The sequence below is a fragment of the Theobroma cacao genome, chromosome 9 (assembly GCF_053813885.1).
Source record: "Theobroma cacao isolate CCN51 chromosome 9, ASM5381388v1, whole genome shotgun sequence".
Lineage (NCBI taxonomy): Eukaryota > Viridiplantae > Streptophyta > Magnoliopsida > Malvales > Malvaceae > Theobroma > Theobroma cacao.
In genome coordinates, this window is record NC_142647.1 from 6,481,974 (window position 1) to 6,502,178 (window position 20,205).

At 38.6% G+C, this 20,205-nt stretch overlaps 2 protein-coding genes across 2 annotated transcripts; both read left to right on the forward strand.

Moving 5' to 3' along the window:
- The first annotated feature begins 12,667 nt into the window (after positions 1-12,667).
- Positions 12,668-13,646, forward strand: LOC18588694 (EG45-like domain containing protein). Its single transcript, XM_007013270.3, has 3 exons — positions 12,668-12,853; positions 12,981-13,278; positions 13,404-13,646. Exons 1-3 carry the CDS (start codon positions 12,733-12,735, stop codon positions 13,408-13,410), a joined length of 426 nt encoding a protein of 141 aa, XP_007013332.1. The 5' UTR covers positions 12,668-12,732; the 3' UTR covers positions 13,411-13,646.
- Positions 13,647-16,881: 3,235 nt separating this feature from the next.
- On the forward strand, positions 16,882-20,164 carry LOC18588695 (RING/FYVE/PHD zinc finger superfamily protein). The gene is made up of 7 exons (XM_007013271.3): positions 16,882-17,005; positions 17,217-17,415; positions 17,645-17,730; positions 17,848-17,994; positions 19,067-19,190; positions 19,383-19,669; positions 19,794-20,164. The coding sequence occupies exons 2-7, from the start codon at positions 17,235-17,237 to the stop codon at positions 19,884-19,886; spliced, it is 918 nt and encodes a 305-aa protein (XP_007013333.1). The 5' UTR covers positions 16,882-17,005; positions 17,217-17,234; the 3' UTR covers positions 19,887-20,164.
- Positions 20,165-20,205: the final 41 nt, after the last annotated feature.

The window sequence follows — 20,205 nt, forward strand, 5'->3', positions numbered from 1 at the left end:
ATGTGAAGCCATTGAATTCTACGCTGACTACTACAAGACAACCGTTTTGGTGGAGGGTTATTCGGGATCCATTCGCCCGGTAAGGCATCCTAGTGAGTGAGACGTCCCCCCTTTTGTGAAATAAATTGTCGTCTTGCCACCACCTTGGTGAGGCCAAGCAGGAAGACCTAGGAGGAAAAGGATTCCATCAGCTTGTGAAGGCAGTCAAGCACGAAGATGTTCGCAATGCAAGAGGTATGAGCATAACAGACATAATTGCCCATCCCCACTTGCAGTTCCATCCACAAATCAAGCACCATTTCCAAGTCAATCGACGCCTCCACGAGTGCACCGACCCAAAGCATGTTCAAGTTACAGACAAACCAGTCACACACGCAACAATTGTCCAATACGAAGGATAATGTCTGAAAATGTAGGGTGTGTTATGGATGAAGACAGCTTGTCTGCCTAACTAAATGTGTAACCCATGTGCAATACCTTTCTCACAATTTCCCCTTGCAGTACCTTACATTCATTCATAATTTTTAGTATTTGTTAGTTTCCTCTTGTAGATGAGTTTTTATTTTTTTATTAATTTTGTAGATATGTTATTTGAGTATTCATTTCATTTTGTTCGTAGTTTTGAACATTGAATAGACTTACGAAGTCCCTATACTGTTACCCCATTTCTCACATTTTATTACCACTTGTATTAAACAATTAATGATTTGATTTAATTTCTTTCTATTTCATTTAATTTAACCTTTTATGTTCTTACAATCAAATCTCCTAAAAGATATAAAATTTAATTAATTCATCTAAATTATGCTAAACTAATAAAAGAAATGCTAGTGGCAGTTTTGATCATCTGGTGTTAGGGTTGAGATTAGGCTGTAATTGGTAGATGTGAATGACATCTTGTGGTGACATGCTGAGTAGGAGCAGATGCTTGTGGTGACATGTTGAGTGCACACAAACTTATGGCGTGACACGTTAACTTGTTGCAGTCTTGTGGGGTGACACGGCACGGGCCAATTGTGGTGACACGTTGAGTGAATGCAGACTTCTGACGTGACACGCTGACTTGTTGCAGTCTTGTGGGGTGACACACCACGGCCCAATTGTGGTGACACGCTGAGTGCATGCAGACTTATGGCGTGACACGCTGACTTGTTATAATCTTGTGAGATAACACAACACGGGCCAATTGTGGTGACACGCTGAGTGAATGCAGACTTATGACGTGACACGCTGACTTGTTGTAGTCTTGTGGGGTGACACGGCACGGGCCAATTGTGGTGAGATGCTGAGTGAATGTAGACTTATGGAGTGACACGTTAACTTGTTGCAGTCTTGCAGGGTGACACTACATGGGCCAATTGTGGTGAGATGTTGAGTGTATGCAGACTTCTGGCATGACACGCTGACTTGTTGAAGTCTTATGGGGTGACACGGCACGAGCCAATTGTGGTGATACACTGAGTGAATGCAGACTTATGGCGTGACACGCTGACTTGTTATAGTCTTGTGGGGTGACACAGCACGAGCCAATTGTGGTGACACGCTGAGTGAATGCAAACTTATGGTATGACACGCTGACTTGTTGCAGTCTTATAAGGTGATAGCCATGCCCCACTGGGGTGACACGCCACGTGATTGCAGTATTAATTTAAAAATTTACATTAACTTCTAATATTTATAGGCACTGTGTTTGAAATGATAAAGAAGAAGTAATAAGAAAGTAACATATAAAATGTACGAATATTAAAATTAATAAAATTAATTGTATATACAAAAAAAAATTATGTACATACAATGGCCGATATGTTTAGGGTTTACTTTCACAACTGTTGAAAAAAATTTCTAGAGCGTATTGGCGACGCATATTTGCAATCATATTCTGCTTAATTTTAATATTTTTTTATTACAAAATATCGTCAATGTACCCTATCATGAATATACCGCAGCTGACATTATTATTCTACCGATACAGTTTAGCTTTTGGCAAATGGATTTCCAATGGCATCGATGTCAAATCCCGTGTCTTCCGGCGTGTTTTGTTGAAATAATCGGCTTGATGGCAGATGATTGGCATAATAGTTGTAAAAAGTGTCATCTGAGCTACACGTACTCCATTATCCTTAGTATCTGAAGTTCTTGCGAAGTCCACCACCTTGATCGTCCACCTCACCAAGTCGATCTTCGCTACCACCCATTGCCCACCTACATTGCAAGATGCGAGGATGAAATCGACATCTTCCCATTTTTTACCATATGTCGACCTCTCACCCTCCACGTACCCCCGTAACTCATCCGAAATTTTCATAGTGGACCAGGCATCTTCAGTTGAAAATGCGGTGTGTAGCAGATGGATGGTGTCCTATGAAGCATGTATACATTAGCTTACACTTAATGCAATCAAAAACTTAGTATTTTCATAATTGAAAATTTTTTAGATAAACTTACGAAGAATATTGTGTCAACCACACATGCACAGGTAGTGTACAACTTCGACTTCGACCCTGTCATCAGGCATGCATCTATATGTTCACTACTCTTTTCTTCTTTGGGATTCTCTAATATTATGAAAAATTCAGCAACTTGATCCCCTAAGATCCAGACGTTACGCCTGCATATGTAACAAAATGAATTTCAAAAGCCTTGTGGATTAATGTTTCATTAAAAAATAATATTTACAATGTTATTTATAAGCTTACCTCGCACACTCGTCTTTCTTGAAAGCTTCGTATGCTTCCACCAATGCGTCCTTCATATCCCAAAGGCTCACTGAGAGGTTGACATACGAGCTTGACATGTATTTGCTCACCAGTTTGACCCGTGCTCGCTCAGTTGGGTCTGAAATTTATGTTGTATGATGATGGACATCAGACTCTGCTGACAACAACCGTGTCCTGTTAGCTTCAAGAGTGCTCTAAGGAAGATGGTCCCCTTCAGCCTGAAGTGATGCAAGGTTCTCATCCCCTCATACTGTTGCCTCGACTATTGCATAGGCTTTAGGAAGAGCTCTCCTTCAACCACGAGCGACTGAAGGTCCCCTTCCCCTCTTGCAGATGCATCGATAACCAGATCAGCCTCAAGAACATGGACTCCTTCAGCCACGAGTGAGTGAAGGTCCCCTCCCCTTCCCGCAAATACATCGATAACCGAATCAGCCTCAAGAACATGGACTCTTTCAGCCACGAGAGAGTAAAAGTCCCCTTCCCCTCCCACAGATGCATCGATAATCAGATCAACCTCAGAAACATGGACTCTTTCAGCCATGAGCAAGTGAAGGTCCCCTTTTCTTCCCGCAGATGCATCGATAACTAAATCAGCCTTAAGAATATGGATTACTTCAGTCACAAGTGAGTGAAGGTCCCCCTCCCCTCCCATAGATGCATTGATAACCAGATCAGCCTCAAGAACATGGACTTTTTCAGCCATGAGCGAGTGAAGGTCCCTTTTCCTTCCCCCAAATGCATCGATAACTGAATCAGCCTTAAGAATATGGATTCCTTCAGCCACGAACGAGTGAAGGTCCCTTTCCCCTCTCGCATCGATAACCGAATCAGCCTGAGGAACATGGACTCCTTCAGCATCATCTGATTGAAGGGTCACATCCCCTACCACAGCATCATCTCTGTCACGACTAACAACATCATCGTGAATGTGAACTACAGCTTCATCATGTTGCCTATCATCAGCATCATCGTCGTCCTCACCAGCATCGTGAGATGAAGGACCGCTCTACAGAACAAGACAAATGAGAAAATCCTTTAGCTCATAAAATACCACAAACCATAAATCGAGAACAAAAAATAGAACTACACCTACTAAACATAAACGACCAATATATGAGCGAAGATAGAATATTGTATTTGTGATTTCAAGCCCTCTAGAATATGAGCAACAACATAGTCCTCAAATGTTTACATGGCCAGAGTCAATGACTGAATCGAAGCCTTCAACTTCGACATGTCTTTTTTATGCCGATGCATGATCCGTCGCAGTTGACGCTTCGTGACTACTCCGTCATTAACTCTTGTCGAATGGGTCAACTGCAATAATATGCATTACTGTGTTATTCAATAATCATATAAGGAATTATTGAACATTGACCGTTAGAACTTTAAAATCCATACCGACGGCTTGTTACCATTGTGCGGTTGAGCAAGACTGATCGGTGATTGAGGAGGTACTGTCGCCTCCCTCAATTGTAATAACAGAAATTATTGTGTTACTCGATAAACATATGAAGAAATATTGAACACAAATCGTTACAACCGATCTTACTAACAGCTCGTTAGCAGTGTGCATCTGAAGAGGACCTGTCAGTGGCTGAGGAGTTGTCGTCACATGGTCCAACTGTAAATACAGATATGTTATTCTATAATCACATATGAAATTGTTGAACACAAACTGTTAGAACCGTTCTTACCGACTGTTCATTGCCATTGCCATGATCGTCCCCTTCCTCCATCAACTCAGGGCCCAACAGCTCATCCACTAAACGGATGAGGCCAGTCGGGAGTATTTTGTGGACATTGATGTCCCGTTATCTGAGGGCCACCAGTACGTGCCAATAGGGCACTTGAAAGATCAGCCAGACTGGGGCTTAGGTGCTCAAGAAAAAAAGAAAAAATTAAAAGAGAATAGAGCCACTAGTGGCATGAAGCGAAGGCGCACTGTTGCTACTTTAGTGGATGCAGCTTGGTCGCGTCGCCTGGTCATTGAAAGTTGCCTCTGCAGAAAGCATCAAGCAACTCCTGCAGCTTAATGCTCTGCTGTCCGTTCTAGTATATGGCATGAATTTCGTCCGCAACAACCTTGTATGGTCGTTTGAACACATCGGGCATTGGACCAAACTTCAGTTCGGTGATAAGGCAGAACTCCTGCTTTGATATCCGCCCCTTGCTCTTACCAATGGCAAACCATAACTCGTGCTCCATTGCCTTTGTCTCATTGATTTGACGAATCATGATGTTATGCAGAAGACCAGTGCTGAAGTAGCTTTATGGATCTACGTCCAGTAGCATTCCAAAATATGTACACTTCACTGCATCGTACTCCCCTTTCTCTTGGAGAGTCTTGTTGATGTAATGCAGTTGCGACCACTTACAGTGGGTGTTGATAGCGACATTGAATGCCAACTTCTCCCTCGGCACAAGAAGCAAACTATCAAGATCTGTATTCTGACCGAACTACACCTGCAAAATATGGCACACATGCACGAGTGAGTTAACCCATAATGTGGAAACAAGGTATATTGAAGAAAGACATAAATGTTGTTAATTGCAAAGCATATCAAGTCAAATGTCGTGACACGCCATACATATCAATGTCGTGACACGCCATGCATAATAGTGTCGTGACATGCCAATCATTGTAATTACTGACTTGTTACACTAACAGCTGTGACACGTTAAAAACACAAAATCAATTAACCCACAACATGCCAGGAACAACCGTGACACGCCAAAAACCCAAAAATCTAGTTAACCCACAATACGTCAGGAACAACCGTGACACGCTAAAAACCCAAAAAATCAATTAACCCACAACACTTTAGGAACAGCAGTGACACGCCAAAAACCAAAAAATCCAATTAACCCACTACACTCCAGGAACAACCGTGACACACTAAAAATCCAAAAAACCAGTTAATCCACAACATGCTAGGAACAGCCGTGACACGCCAAAAATCTAATTAACCCACAACACATCATGAACAGTTGTGACACGCTGAAAATTCAAAAATCCAGTTAACCCACAACACGCCAAGAACAGCCGTGACACGCTAAAAACTCAAAAAACCAGTTAACCCACAACACCCCAGGAACAGCCGTAACACGTTAAAAACCCAAAAAACCAATTAACCCACAACACACTAGGAACAACCATGACATGCCAAAAACCCAAAAATCCAATTAACCCACAACACGCCAAGAACAACCGTGAGACGCTAAAAACCCAAAAAACCAGTTAACCCATAATACGCCAGGAACAACTGTGACACTAAAAACCCAAAAACTGGTTAACCCACAACACGCCATATGCAAACGCGAATCCCCTTCAACAATTTGGTACGACCATAAAACCAGGAAGAAAACAGTTTAACCAAAGCATAACAATTTCAAAAAACACCAACATATCAAACCAACTCAGCAAAAAATCAACGAATAGAAGAAAGTTTTAATTTTAGACTGACTGACCTCTTTACTGATAACCGACATTGTTGCTGTGATATAATTAATCTTGCAAAGAGCAAAGTTGAACTCTCTGCTACCTTTCGGAATGAGGAATGAATGAAACTCTCTTACTTCCTTAAAATAGACGTTTGCAATTTCAGAAAAATATTTAATTAAAATGAAATGACCTTTTATATTCATTTCAGTCATTCAATGGAAGTCTAAACGCTTTCCTCGTCATTTGCCAACCTTCTTTCACACCATGGCGAGTCACATATTCAACCCATGGCGTGTCACGTGTTCAAGCCATGCCGTGTCACATGTCTGACCATGGCGTGTCTCACACTCTAAACGCTGTCGTGTCACACTCGTCTCACATATTCTCACCGTGTCGTCTCACACATTATCACCCTAGCGTGTCATAAATTCCCTCTATGGCGTGTCACACCCGTGTCACACATTATCACTGTGTCGTTGCACACATTATGACCTTGCCGTGTCACACGTTCTAACCCTTTGAGAGGTTTGGGCATGTGGTGGAGTGAACCCTGGGGGATAGGGTGGATCTTCCCTTTGGTTTCCACTGTCTTGTGCTGGTGGGTTTTCTGACGGAGCTGGCTCTTCGATCGCTCTTTTTCCTTTACTGAGACTCATCATCAATTCCATCATCTTTGCTAACTGTTCTCTCATTTCTTCCTGAGCTCTTTCCATTCTGTCCATTCGCTCTCTTTGTTCTTCTTCCATGATCCTTGCTCGTTGACGCGTATTATGAACACGTTGATCACTTGGCTTAGGTGGTCGAGCTATTTTGGAACCTTATTATTGATCATAAACATGAATTAGATGCGTATTTGATGCATGAGTGAACCCATTATCTTTTTAAATGAAAATACTTATTGCCATGAAATGATGATTTATGCATGTATGAATGATTATGTACTAAAAGTATTCATCACATGACACCCAACAACAAAAGTCATCCATTGCATAAGATATTTGTCTTAGATTACAACTCAAAGGCCATCTAGAAATATTCGCCAATCTTATTATAATGGCTATACACCTCATCTAAATACTTGATCAACTGTTGCTCTTGTTTTCCAACTGGAAAGATCTGGCTTCTTAATATGTCCGTCTTCCAAGCCATGCTTCTCGCCTTGTAAGCCACCTCCCTCATTTGCCAAACCAAGTAATCCATCTGGTTGTACTTCTCTGTATAAGCTTGTCTGTACGATTCACCCCATTCTTGGATTCTGGTGCTCTGTTGCTTGAGGCGCTCATATTCCTGTTGATAAGTCGTCATGACCCCTTCGAGCTCTTCATACTCCTGTCTTAGTAATTGGATGGACTCTTGTTGGAATCGCACTTGTCTTCTTAACCCATCATTGTGCGTTTGAAGTTCATTGCCTCGATTTTCTCTCACCTGTATTTCCCTTTGAAATTCGCTGGTTGTGGCAGAAAACTTATCATTCAGGCTTTCATACTTCCCTTCCATTTTTCGGACTTTCTTTCTTTGCTCACTTACTTCTCTTTTCATTTTCTCACACTCTTTTTGGAGGTCTTCATACCGTTGCTTCCAACTGGCATTTTCAGCTTCGGACTTCTTTCGAGCCAACTCACTTTCGAGCAAAGCGTCTCGTGGTTCTGGATCAACTGGGCCACGTAGTGCATCTTCTTTCGGATATACCACGTCCTTAACTCGTTGGTCATGCCATATCTGATATCCGGTAGTCACTTCATCGGTGTACCTCCCTTGATCAACTCGGCTAGTTTTCTTCCAAGCTTGCGCAATTTTCTCGATCCTTTTCAGAAAACCCGGCTCTCCATAAGCAAACTCTAAAGTATTAAGTCGGTGTGTCATCGGTACAAACTGTTCTGACCCAAATTGTCTTCTCACCATAATTGGGGCGTAACTGATGGCTCCCCATGGCCCCATTAACGGTACCCAAGGTTCGTTTCCACATTTGTACAAGACCGGGTGATGCGGCATCCACGGAGCTCTCCATGTCACTTCCACACTCATGAGTTCCCGAAATCTAGTGATCCATTGCTCCTTAGTCCTATTTTCTGGCCATTCACTCTCACAAAATTCTCTAATAGGGGCGGTTTACGGATGAAATGGCTTCTTGAACTTATCGACCTTACATTCAAAGTGGCTCACTATCCAGATGGAAAGAAGCTGTGCACATCCCACAAATCGTCCCTCACCTTTTCTTCTGCAGTAATTCAGTGATCTGAGAGTTTCCGCTAGAATAGAAGGCGAAGGATTGGCCTTGTTGACGATTTGCTCGAAGAAGTCTATAATTCCGACTTCTATATGTCCCAAAACTTTGGGGAAGATCACTAGCCCATAAATTGCCAAGGCCATCACAAGTTGTCCTTGCTCGGTGTCCCGTTGCTTCATGATATAACTACGTAGAAAACTCCACGGGATACATTCATTGTCCCCTTTTTTCCTTAGGTTCTGATCAACTTCCGCCGAAGTAATACCCATCATCTTGGCTAACTTTCGCCTGTGTCCGGTCTTCTGTCCCCTCCAATATATCTTGTCCGGATTATCGAGATCGATTTGCAGGAGAGCCGAGTATTCTTCGATCGTGGGGACCATATCCACCTTATTGAACACGAAGCATCTATACGACGGATCCCAAAATTGCACAATGGCCTTCAACAACTGTTCATCTACCTGGACCTTAAGGAGTCGAGCAATGTGACCATATTTCCTATCGAAATTTGCCCGAGTGGTAGCCCCCCACTTATCCCATATGTTGACCAAATCGGTGAAGTCGTTCTATTTGAGATCAAGGTGGACCCTATCAGGTAGTGATGAGAAGTGATCCTTTGACAAGCAATCTCCTTCACTTTGTTGGGTACTCGCCATATGCTGAGTCACTTGATAAATTCCATCGTAACTGGAGGATAGCCATGACGACTCCATGTATGCAATTGGATCTACTCTGTTAATGGTTGTCAGGTGACAAATACTTTTCCTATTATGATGCAAATATGCATATGACAAAAAATTCAAGTTAGCACTACAAACAAAAATTCCAAAAGATGAATGAAAGTAATTAGTAACCTGATACCTTTATTATTCGAGGAGAAGAATTTAGAACAAGGGGATTATGAAAATTCCTTCATGTGTACCTAGTCAAAAGGTATATTCTCACGGGTGAAGCTCTACCTAAGCAAAGGCGACTCTCGGTATTCTACATGCTGAGTTTGGGTTGAAAATGGAGCTAAAGGTTCCCAAATCGCTCCTCACTGTCGTCCACACGGACTAGTAAGGCACCCCGGTCCTCACCCATTACAGGCTTCAAACGGACTAGGTTCGATTTGAGTGGGAGTCTTCACTAGCCCATGCGGAGGTTATCACCTCACGAGAGCGTAGCTACTTAACTCCCTCCTAATTAAGGATAAAGCCCGGGTGGAAGGCTTATGCATGAATGCAAGATGTGTAGTGTGTGAGAAGGAATATACCGACCTTGGACCAATAATTTCACATTCCCCTTATCCTAAATTTCCCGCAATTATTAAAATAGTGAAGTAATAATAACAAACAAATAAATAAATGCACTAGACAAAAATATGCAAAATTAATGCTAGGGAAAACAACAAATTATTTAAGGCTTAAGATAACTTATGATTAATTAATGGCTTGACTCTCGAAGTCCCCAGTGGAGTCGCCATCTGTCGTGACGTGCGGGTCCGGGAACCCGTCCGCCAGACGCGGGGCGAAAATTAAAATCATGTGGGTGTGGGAGTCGCCACCAATCTTTTTTATCTAGGTGTGATTGGTCACCTATTAACCCGATTCTTAATCGACGAAGTCCTAAATTAATTTTAGGTCCGTCGAAAGAACGAGAACTGGTCCACGTTTTAGAGATGGGTTCGGGAGTGCGGTTACGCACGGAGAAGGGTTAGCACCTCCGTGACGCCCGTTCTACGAACGGTACCATTTAATCTTAAGTTATCTTAATATAGCCTTTTCTTAGTTTAATCCCTATTTTATTAATTAAATTTTTATTGAATTGTCAGACTGAGTTATTCACTTGGTATTACGTATGCATATGATGCAAGCGTAGAATGATGTCGTGACTTGTTTATTTTAAATGATGGAGTCGGTAATCTTTTATTGGAAAATTATTCGAAGACTATCCCAACGCTTTGGTGAAGTCTCGAAATTCTCCTCACCTAGAGATATCCTCGGAAGAACTCGTCTCTACGAGCTCCTCGGGGAAATCCCATCATCGGGATTCCCTCGCCATTTGCAAAATATGAATGGCATGCAATGACAGTGTAAAATGATGGTATCTATATGCACGCGTTTATTGATTGTTTAAAAAATTTTGGTTATTTATTTATTATTTATTATTATTTAGTTATTATTTTTATATATACTTTATTTTTTGGTTATTTAAATCCATGTTTGTTGTTGGTCAATTTTTACTTGTTTACAAAGCTTATCTAAATAATTAATTAATTAACTTTTAAATGATTAATTTAACTTTGTTTAGTAATATTTATTTGAATTAACAAAATCTTTCTACATATATTATTTTCTAATAATGACTATTTGACTTAATGGGTTTTGAAATTTAGAGTTCAGATTTATCCCGACGCTTCGGTGAAAATCCATCTCGAATTTCGTACCCGGAAAACATCCGCCCAAAAGAGGCAACTCTTTGCCCCCTTTTTGGCGGTAATACTCAAATATTTTCTTCCAATTATATTATTTATTATTTTTATTTATTTATTTTTTATTTTATTATTATCTTTTAATTTTCATATTTTATATTTTTTTATTTTTTTATCTTAATATAATATAATATATATATTTGCATCATAAATTACTATTATTATTATTTATTTTATTTTTAGATTTTTAATATTAAATATAAGTGCCCATATTATATAAATATTTATTCCCTAAAAAAAATAAAAAAAATAAATGCATTTAAATTAAAAATGGGCTAGACCCAAGCAAAACAAAAAGGGTTATACCTTGTTGGGCTGCGATTGGCCCAACTCGGCGACCCGTGGGAGCCCAAGTCCAGCACCCCGGCCTGTTTCAGGAAGCCCGCACGGTGAAGTCCAAAACGCACCGTTTTGATGCCTGCGAAGCCGCTCAAAACGACGCCGTTTTGCCTGGTCCTTTCAGCTTCTGCTTGCCTCTCCGAAACGACGCCGTTTTGACCACGAACCCTAGGTATTTAATCCCCTTTTCTCTCTTTCTCTCTTCACTCTCATTCCTCGCTTTCTCTCTCTAGCAGCGGCGCCCTCTCCCTTCTCTCTAAAAATCTCTTATCTCTTTCGGCGCCGGCGTCTTCCCCTCTCTTCTCGCCGACCTCCCTCTCTCTTCTCCCTACTTGCCGGCAGATCTCTCTTTTCTCTCTTCCGAACGACAGATCGGGCACCCCCCTTTCTTCGGTCGGCGGCGACCCAAACGGGCCTGAGTTTTCTCCCGGATCTCACCCTTTTCTCCCTGTTTTTCTTTGTGTTGTTTCTCTCCCCTTTTTGTGGCTAACTACTGTCCTTTGTTTCTCTTTTTTGCAGGGTTTTTAAAGAGCCGGGTTGTCCAATTTTTTGGACAACCCGGCGAGGGGGTTCTGGCACCCCTGGAGTTGGTGGCCAGAACCCCCCATCCCGCGTAGTGGGTGGGGGATGGGACGGCGATGGGATGGCTGGGCGTACGCCCAGCCATCCCGATTTTTTTTTTATTTTTTTTATTTTTTTAATTTATTTATTTTTTTTTTAATTTATGTGTCTACAATGTCACAAACTCTATACCCTGCCATGTGACACCCGTCTTACATATTCTCACATTGACGTGTCACACATTCCCACCATGCCGTGTCACACATTCCCACCATGCCGTTTCACAAACTCTAAACCCTGCCGTCACACAAACCATATGGCCTGTTGTAGCATGACCATTTCTTGCTTTGGATTCACATCTTTTTCCTTCGATTCACCATCATATTAGGGATTTCTGAGTTCACATCATTCCCGAAGCTTTCGATTCATCACAATCGGTTCCTCGTTCGATTTAATATCACCTTTCGTATTATCTGAATGTCATGTCCGAAATATCTGAAAAACTATCTCATGCAATATTATTTTGTTTTGCACAAGCTTCTAGGGAAAAAATTGGATGTTTTGTACAAAAGTAGATATTCGAAAATTTTTCGTATATTTATTTTTTAATTTTTCGTATATTTGAGAGTACGCGTTATCGAAGATGTCTCATCAAAGGTATTTTTGTCTCAAAATCTTTTCTGATAATTAAAAATAATTAAATTTATTTGGAAGATTATTTTTAAAAAGACTTTGTTTTCAAGGGCAAAAAAAAAAAAAATTTCCCCTAAAGATTAATTCCGCGTGATCAGTTGGCATTCATTGACTATTCCAGCAGCCGTTTCTTCTAAAAGTTTCTTAATACTAAACTTGAATTTTATTGGTTGACCTAAAAGGTAATTATATAATACAAATATAAAAATCTATTTGCTTCGTTGGCAGGGACGAACTTTACTGTTTTTCCATTCTTCTCTACTTCTTTGGCAAAATGCAGATCAAGAAACTGCCACTGTTTCAACTTCTGTCATTTCTCCTCTTTCTTTCAAATCTTCTCCATTTCTCCCATGCCGATGTTGGCACTGCTGCCCGGTACAGCCCCCCGTATTTACGTGAGTACCCTCAGGTTCAATTCAAGCTGCAAAACCTTCAGCCCTTCACCAATTTACTTCATCTCTCAATGCTTTCGCTCAAAACTTGTTTTTTGTTTTCCTTTGTGGATTTGATTATTATGTGCAGCGACGGCGTGCTATGGTGATGACCAATCCCAGTTTCCGTCCAGCAATTTGTTCGCAGCAGCTGGAGATGGGATATGGGACAATGGAGCATCGTGTGGGAGGCAATACTTGGTGAGATGCATCAGCGCTTCAGAGCCTGGAACTTGTGTCCCTGACCAGACTATCCAGGTCAAGATTGTTGATTATGCTCCCAATGCACAGTCTCCACCTTCGGCTCAATCCACCATTGTCCTATCCGAGACGGCTTTTAGTGGAATAACAAATATAGCAATTGACTCCATCAACATAGAATTCCAACAGTAATTCCATCTCCTAAATATATATTGCTCTATGCAAGATTTTCTTTTTTTAATTTATTCATTGTTAATTTCCTTCTGTTTTTCCCGATATTGAAAGTTTCAGACTTCTCTGCTTCTTCGTACAGGGTATGATACAGGGGGTCTAGTCTCTATGAAATTACATGCGTACCCTTGCGTTCACGGCAGGGCCGGGAAGAAGGAAACATGATCTGCTAATCACTTGGAATAGTCAGAAAGAAATTTGATTGGTTGAATGAGACTCTTCTTTGTCATTGTCATTACTAAATGTTTATGGCATTATCCATTACTCTTCGTTAATGTTCATATGCATTTTGATAAATAAAAAAAAAAGGATCCTTTCATTGTCATGGCTCTTTAGCGTGTGCTTCTCGCCTTCGGAAGCTTCCGCTTGAACTAGACATTATGGCGTAAATTATACCTAAAAACCTTCACCCCAAGAGAAGCAAAGCTCACATCATGTTAATTGGAAGACTAGCAAAGAAGACTCAGTCCATATATGTCGCAATCGTTTATAAATCTATGATAGAAGTTTATCACATTCTTCGGTGGTGATCCCCAACGTTATCATTACATAGAAATGGCCATATCTACAGTAATTATTGCTCAGTTTTTCCTTTTGGATTTGGCTATATGGAGGAATCTTAGGCCCTAAACAAGCAATTTCTGTAATAATTATTCATACTCGAAAATAGGAAAATCTCATCTCTTGAGAGTCAATCCTAAGACATACACACACATTCAATTACTCTATCCAAACCTATTTGCTTGTTACATTTGTTTGAAAATGAATGCTTTCCTACCACTTTTTCACTTTTTTTTTCCTTTTGGATCCACTCAAATCTCGTGCTATGCTGCTTTTGAAATTTTTAAGAGTTATTTGGGATTTTTCGAGCTTAGGTATGGATTTTATTATTCTGTTTAATTAATTAATTGTTTTCAAAATATCAAACTTAATCCCTTTCAAAATGAAAGCTTGACAAATGGTAAGCACACGTGCGTGACATGTACATATTAAAATGTTTCTACATGGTTATGTAGCATTTTGTTCCTCATGTGTCAAATTTTGATTAATTGATAGATATATTTGTAATTTTTTTAACGTGTTAAAGGGGTCTAACTGTATTTGACAGACAAAATGAAAGCTTAAATACTATGTTGAACATTTTTTAATACAAAATCAAATTAGACTATATGGCAACTATTGCTATCAATAGTCGAAGTTCATGCATGATTCAAAGCAACGCTCAATGCAAAAAGAGAAAGCAAATTTGGACCCGTTTCTACCAGAAAGACCACCTACTCATTTAGAAATTGAAAACTAAATGCAGCAAATCCACGGAAAATTTCATGTAAACCACAACTTAGGTAGATGAGAGAGAGAGATCACGGTTTTGTATTGGAGAATGATGATTTGCAAAGAGAGGAAGAGAAAATGGAGATTGATTGAGAAAAAAAAAAGTATTTTTTGAAAATTGAAGTATTTAAAAAAAAAAGAGAAAAAAATTTCTTTTTTGGAGTTTTTTATTAAGCTTTTTTTTAAAAAAATTATTTTTTAAAAAAAATTCTTTTTTTAAAAATCTTATTTGACTTAATTTCTGTTATTAAGAGATAAATAAAATTTTAAAAAATCAAATTAAATAAGCACTTAATCAGTACTTTTTCCTTTAAAAAATTTTTCTTATAATTCCAAAAGGGTAGAAATCTTTTATTATTATCATTATTATTTTGTAATTTAAATTGTGAGCTCCACTTGAGGAGGATCCACAACAGATTCTTCACACGCATTATAAGGAAGTACTAGTAATATAGTTTTAACTATGTTTATTGAGTAACTAAATATGAATAGTGAGAAAAAAGACGTGACAGACTACTATTTTTCTCCACTTTCCTATAACCTTTTTGCACTTGTAAAAGTTTTGCTCATTGTATCTTATGCGGATGCCTGACAGTTGTATAACACTACTACTTGTCTACTTGCTCCTATTTTCTGCAAAAAAGCAAAAGAAAAAAAAGTTATTTCCTATCTATGGATTGACCCAAGGGCCAATGGTGTAAGACCCTCTTTTTGGTGCAAATTGTATTTCTGACATATTTTCTAGAGTCCTGACAAAATGTGTCGAAAGACTTGCGGGAAGACTGACCTGACATGTTTCCTGCCCTTTCAAACCAAGCGAGGCAACCACTAAAAAAAGTGAAAATCAAGTCAGCCCCGTAGTCAACACGAGAGACGCATGGAGTCATGGAGATAGGACCACTTTCGTTATTACAGGTTTTTAACTGCGAATCTTGCTGTTGTTGCAATGGTGAAGACATGAATCCTCATAGGAAAAATCTTAAACAGAATCCGTCTTTTCTATGGTACTACTATCTTGACCCATGCCTACACGATACAGAATGAAACTCCTAAAACCTTTAAATATCAAATTTTAAGTCTCATTATCAATGAATTCACTTGGATTGGAAGCTTTCCCCAACCTCAACTCAACTGATCCATTTATAACCTTAAAATAAACATAAAACCAACGTGTGGGAAATTCAAATCTGTCTACCCATGTCCCAAAATTATCAGTATTAGGTTTGGTTTTTTGTTAAGCCTGTGCCATGTCACAAACATGCCCAAACCATGTTACAAACACTCCTAATTTTTAGTGCATCACAATTGTTAAAAGTAAGACTAGATTTTATCCGACCTGAATATATTTTTTTAAAATTGTATTTAATTTTTTATCATTAACAATTAATTACACAGTGCATTAAATTTGTTTTTTGATATATAAGTATAATTTTAAAAATTAACAGTATATTCTTAAAACAAAGCCAAAACAAAAACTACTAATCCTTTTAGCAATTTGATAGCCAACAATTGTTTTATCGGTAATCACATTTTATTTGAATTATGACATGATAAGACACCAAACTTCATCTTAATATGTAATATGAATATATGATTATAACGTTGAATGTATGAAGAAGCTAAAAATAGACTTTGTAAAAGTCTTTCTCTTTACTTGTAATTGTAAACATTATATTTGATAAACAAAAAGAAAAAGGGAGTACGGATTGAAAGGAAAAATTATTTTATTTTCATCATTTTTTTTACATTTGGTAAGACGAAAATAAAAAAAAGAAATGAAAAATTGATAGATTTTTCATTTTTCTCATAATTTCGAATCCAATTATTTCAAAGGTGATAGTAAAAATATAAAACATTCCTCCAACTTAAATTAATAATTTTATTCTTAACATTCTTTGTACCAAACATAAAGAAAAGAAAAATAACTTTCTTTCCTCTATTTTATTTTATTTATTTCCTCCATTCTCCTTCCTTCCTTCCCATCAAACATAGTGAATTCAAGGCATAGATTTATCAACGTCATTTCCCTCAATTCCTCGTTTGATCAATAGCCATAAATCATTACTAGTAAATTTTGAATTCAAGGCAATGCACTTGCTTTCTTTAGTGGGCCTTCAAAATAATAAATTGTGGCCCGAAAATAAATTTTGGTTGGGCCCAAAATTGCCCATATCAAAACCCGTTAGTCCACTGCCATTAAAGGAGGCAGAAATCCATGTGCGCGCGCCACCTTGATAAGACCAAACCTCCCCAAGTAAAAGCAATTCCTCTTCCAAAACAAAAACCAAAACCCCGAGGCAAGTCAAACTCTCTCTCCTCATATTCCTCTCTAAGTTTCTCGCCCAACTCCAGGTGCGTTACTTGCTTCATTTCTTTTAATTAATTAATTAATCAATCTAATTATCTACCATAATTTGACCTTTTCAACCAATCCCTAATTTCAATTCCCTCGAAACAAAATAAAATTTTTCTTCCGCAAATCTCTCCGCTTCTTGTTGACTTAAAACATTGGATTTTTATGATCGAGTGATTGCTAAATTCTGGAAATTGATATTTTGGCTAGGGTTTTCTTTTTCGATCAATGACGGGGGAATTGCAGCTAGAGCCAGCAGGTGCACGAAACCCTAGTGACTCTGATCCTCTGTTACAAAACCAGGCCGACTCGTTATCTTCTGCGAGTTCAAGTGAGATTAGGAGTGAAGATATTGAGAATGTTTCTGCTCCTTGTTGTCGCATCTGCCTCGAATGTGATGGCGAAGAAGGTAAATTTGCCTTTCTTTTTTTTTTAATGTTTAATTATCGATCTAAGCTTTTTAGCTTAAGTTTGTGAACTGTAATGTGATGATGTTAAATTATGTTAAGTTGTAGGAAATCATATTGTACATCAATATTTTTGTCACGTTTTTCATGTTGAATTTCAGCATGTTGTTGAATTTACAAGATTATTATGTATATGAAAATTTTGGCCTAAGGCTTGTTTCATTCTTGTAGATGATGAACTGATATCCCCATGCATGTGCAAAGGCACCCAGCAGTTTGTTCATCGTTCCTGCCTTGATCATTGGCGTTCGGTAAAGGTAATTAATCTTGTTCTATAACTGGATATGAAGGCCAAGTTTTTTAGTTATGTGTTAAAGTTTCTGTTAGTACTTGGTAATTGATCTAATGTGGGCCTTTTCCTCCTCTTTTGATAGGAAGGATTTGCTTTCTCCCATTGCACAACTTGCAAAGCGCAGTTTCACCTTCGAGTTGAATTGTTTGAGGACAACTCTTGGCGTAAAATAAAATTCAGGCTTTTTGTGGCAAGAGATGTGTTTCTTGTGTTCTTGGCTGTACAAACTGTAAGTCTGCTTAATTTTCTATCAGTACATTCAACAGGATTGTATGGTTACTGCACACTTACTAATTAACAGCCTCTTACTCTTCACATATATCTGTCATTATTGCTAATTTTGATTTGTGTATGTGGTGATTACTTGTTGGGTTAAGGTGGCACCTACTTGTGGAAATGCCTGCAACTTTTAGTAAAGTGTTCAGATTTTTTAAACAATTTCATATTTTCATTTCTGTTAGCAAAAGTGTTTAGATAATTTAGAACAAATTCATATTTTCATTTCTGCTAGCAAAAGTGTTCAGGTACTTTAAACAATTTCATATTTTCATTTCTGTTAGCAAAAATGTTTAGGGTGGCATTTTGAAAAGTTCATCATGAAAATTTTCATTTTACCATTCTATTGAGAACTCTTGATTACAAAGCTCTATCTCTAATTTGATTTCAGGTGGCATTTTGATCTTTTGTTTGGTGTTCTGTGTTGGTTAAATTGCTGAGGCTATTGCATTCCCTTGTCATGTAACTGTAGGCTTTAAAAACATTTCTTTCTCATGAATCATGATATATGAAGGTATATAAATCCACAATTTTCGGGTTTGATGTAGGCTGTGTGTGTGTATATGTGTATTTTACATTTTTAGTTGGGAACATGGGATATCTTGATTTGTTGGCCCACATTTGAGGATTCTTTACTGTTCCTAGATCTGTCTGCATTAGCCTCTTTCTAGATGTGGGTACTTTGCAATAATTTTTCTCAATACTTTCTAGATGTTGTCATAATACCATACTAGGGTCAGACTTCTTTACATGGACACATTGTAAACGGGAACTGTGTCAAAGTACCTTAATGCCACCAGGTTCATAGATTTGCCTTTCTATTGATGGAAAAAAGAAAGGAAAAATAAAATTGAAACAAGGCAGGGCCTGGAAGGGTGGAAGAGGTCAATAATCTTCAAAAACCTTCTTTTATCCAAGCCATTAGGTATTCAGAAGTCAGAAAGATTGAGAAATTGAACTCATCTGATTTATTTATCCTCAATTTTTGGCTTGAGATGATCATTATAATGAATTTATTTCTTCAGGTAATTGCTGCTATGGGAGGCTTTGCATATTTCATGGACAAAGATGGGGCTTTTCGGAAATCATTCAGTGATGGTTGGGATCGCATACTGTCAAAACATCCTATACCATTTTATTATTGCATCGGTAAATTTCTGTAATTATCTGTGTTTTTTTTCTATTGTTTAAATATTTTGCGCATTAACCACACTGTTCAACATTCCTGTTTGCATTGTTATGGCTTAGTACATGATTTTAGCAGCATATGCCAATTTCTGTTGTAGTACCATGAGAAACTTCCTATGTTTTTTATGCTTTATTTTTGTTGTGCTTGCAAAGGGGTGCTTGCCTTCTTCGTGCTGCTTGGATTTTTTGGGCTTATATTGCATTGCTCCTCCCTCAATAGCAATGACCCACGCATGGCTGGATGCCAGAATTGCTGTTATGGGTGGGGCATCTTGGACTGCTTTCCTGCATCTATGGAAGCATGCTTTGCACTGGTGGTGGTTTTTGTTGTTATCTTTGCCATTTTGGGGATAGCTTATGGTTTCCTTGCTGCCACAATGGCAATTCAGCGAATCTGGCAGAAACACTACCACATTCTTACTAAGAGGGAGCTTACTAAGGTAACATTGAGAGCTAGTCTTCAGATTGTGTCTTCATTCCTGTAATTACTGAAAATTTAAATTGATTAAATCTAAAATTACTGAAAATTTAAATTGATTAAATCTAACATTGGGTGTTTTGCAGGAGTACATAGTAGAGGACCTTCACGGATCTTATACCCAGCCAAAACTTGACCCAGAACATGAAGAACGCTTGAAAGTGATGAAGCTATTGTAGTGATGGATGGATAGGTGAAAAGCACGAGATGTATTCGAATCTTTCAAATTATTCAGGATACAAAAGTTAAAATTTTGTGGATTGGTCGGCAACTTTATCAATAGAGTGAGTGGGGGAAAGAGTGCTGTCCTTTGTCTCTCACATCTCACAATCTCACTCTTAAGTCTTACCTCATTGCTGACTGAAAACGAGGCAAACCAGGCCAGCAGGGAGGTACATAAATGATCTGTGCAGTTAATATATTTATATGTATACAAATATGTATCTCTTTTCCTTGATGTTTGTCTAACCAGTCACACTTTTATTATACTCGTGGCAA

Coding starts and splice junctions, on each gene's coding strand:
- LOC18588695 (XM_007013271.3), top strand. CDS start 17,235: ATGACGGGGGAATTGCAGCTAGAGCCAGCAGGTGCACGAAACCCTAGT. Junction 17,416..17,644: donor CGAATGTGATGGCGAAGAAG/GTAAATTTGCCT, acceptor TCATTCTTGTAG/ATGATGAACTGATATCCCCA. Junction 19,670..19,793: donor CTAAGAGGGAGCTTACTAAG/GTAACATTGAGA, acceptor GGTGTTTTGCAG/GAGTACATAGTAGAGGACCT.
- LOC18588694 (XM_007013270.3), top strand. CDS start 12,733: ATGCAGATCAAGAAACTGCCACTGTTTCAACTTCTGTCATTTCTCCTC. Junction 12,854..12,980: donor GTACAGCCCCCCGTATTTAC/GTGAGTACCCTC, acceptor TATTATGTGCAG/CGACGGCGTGCTATGGTGAT.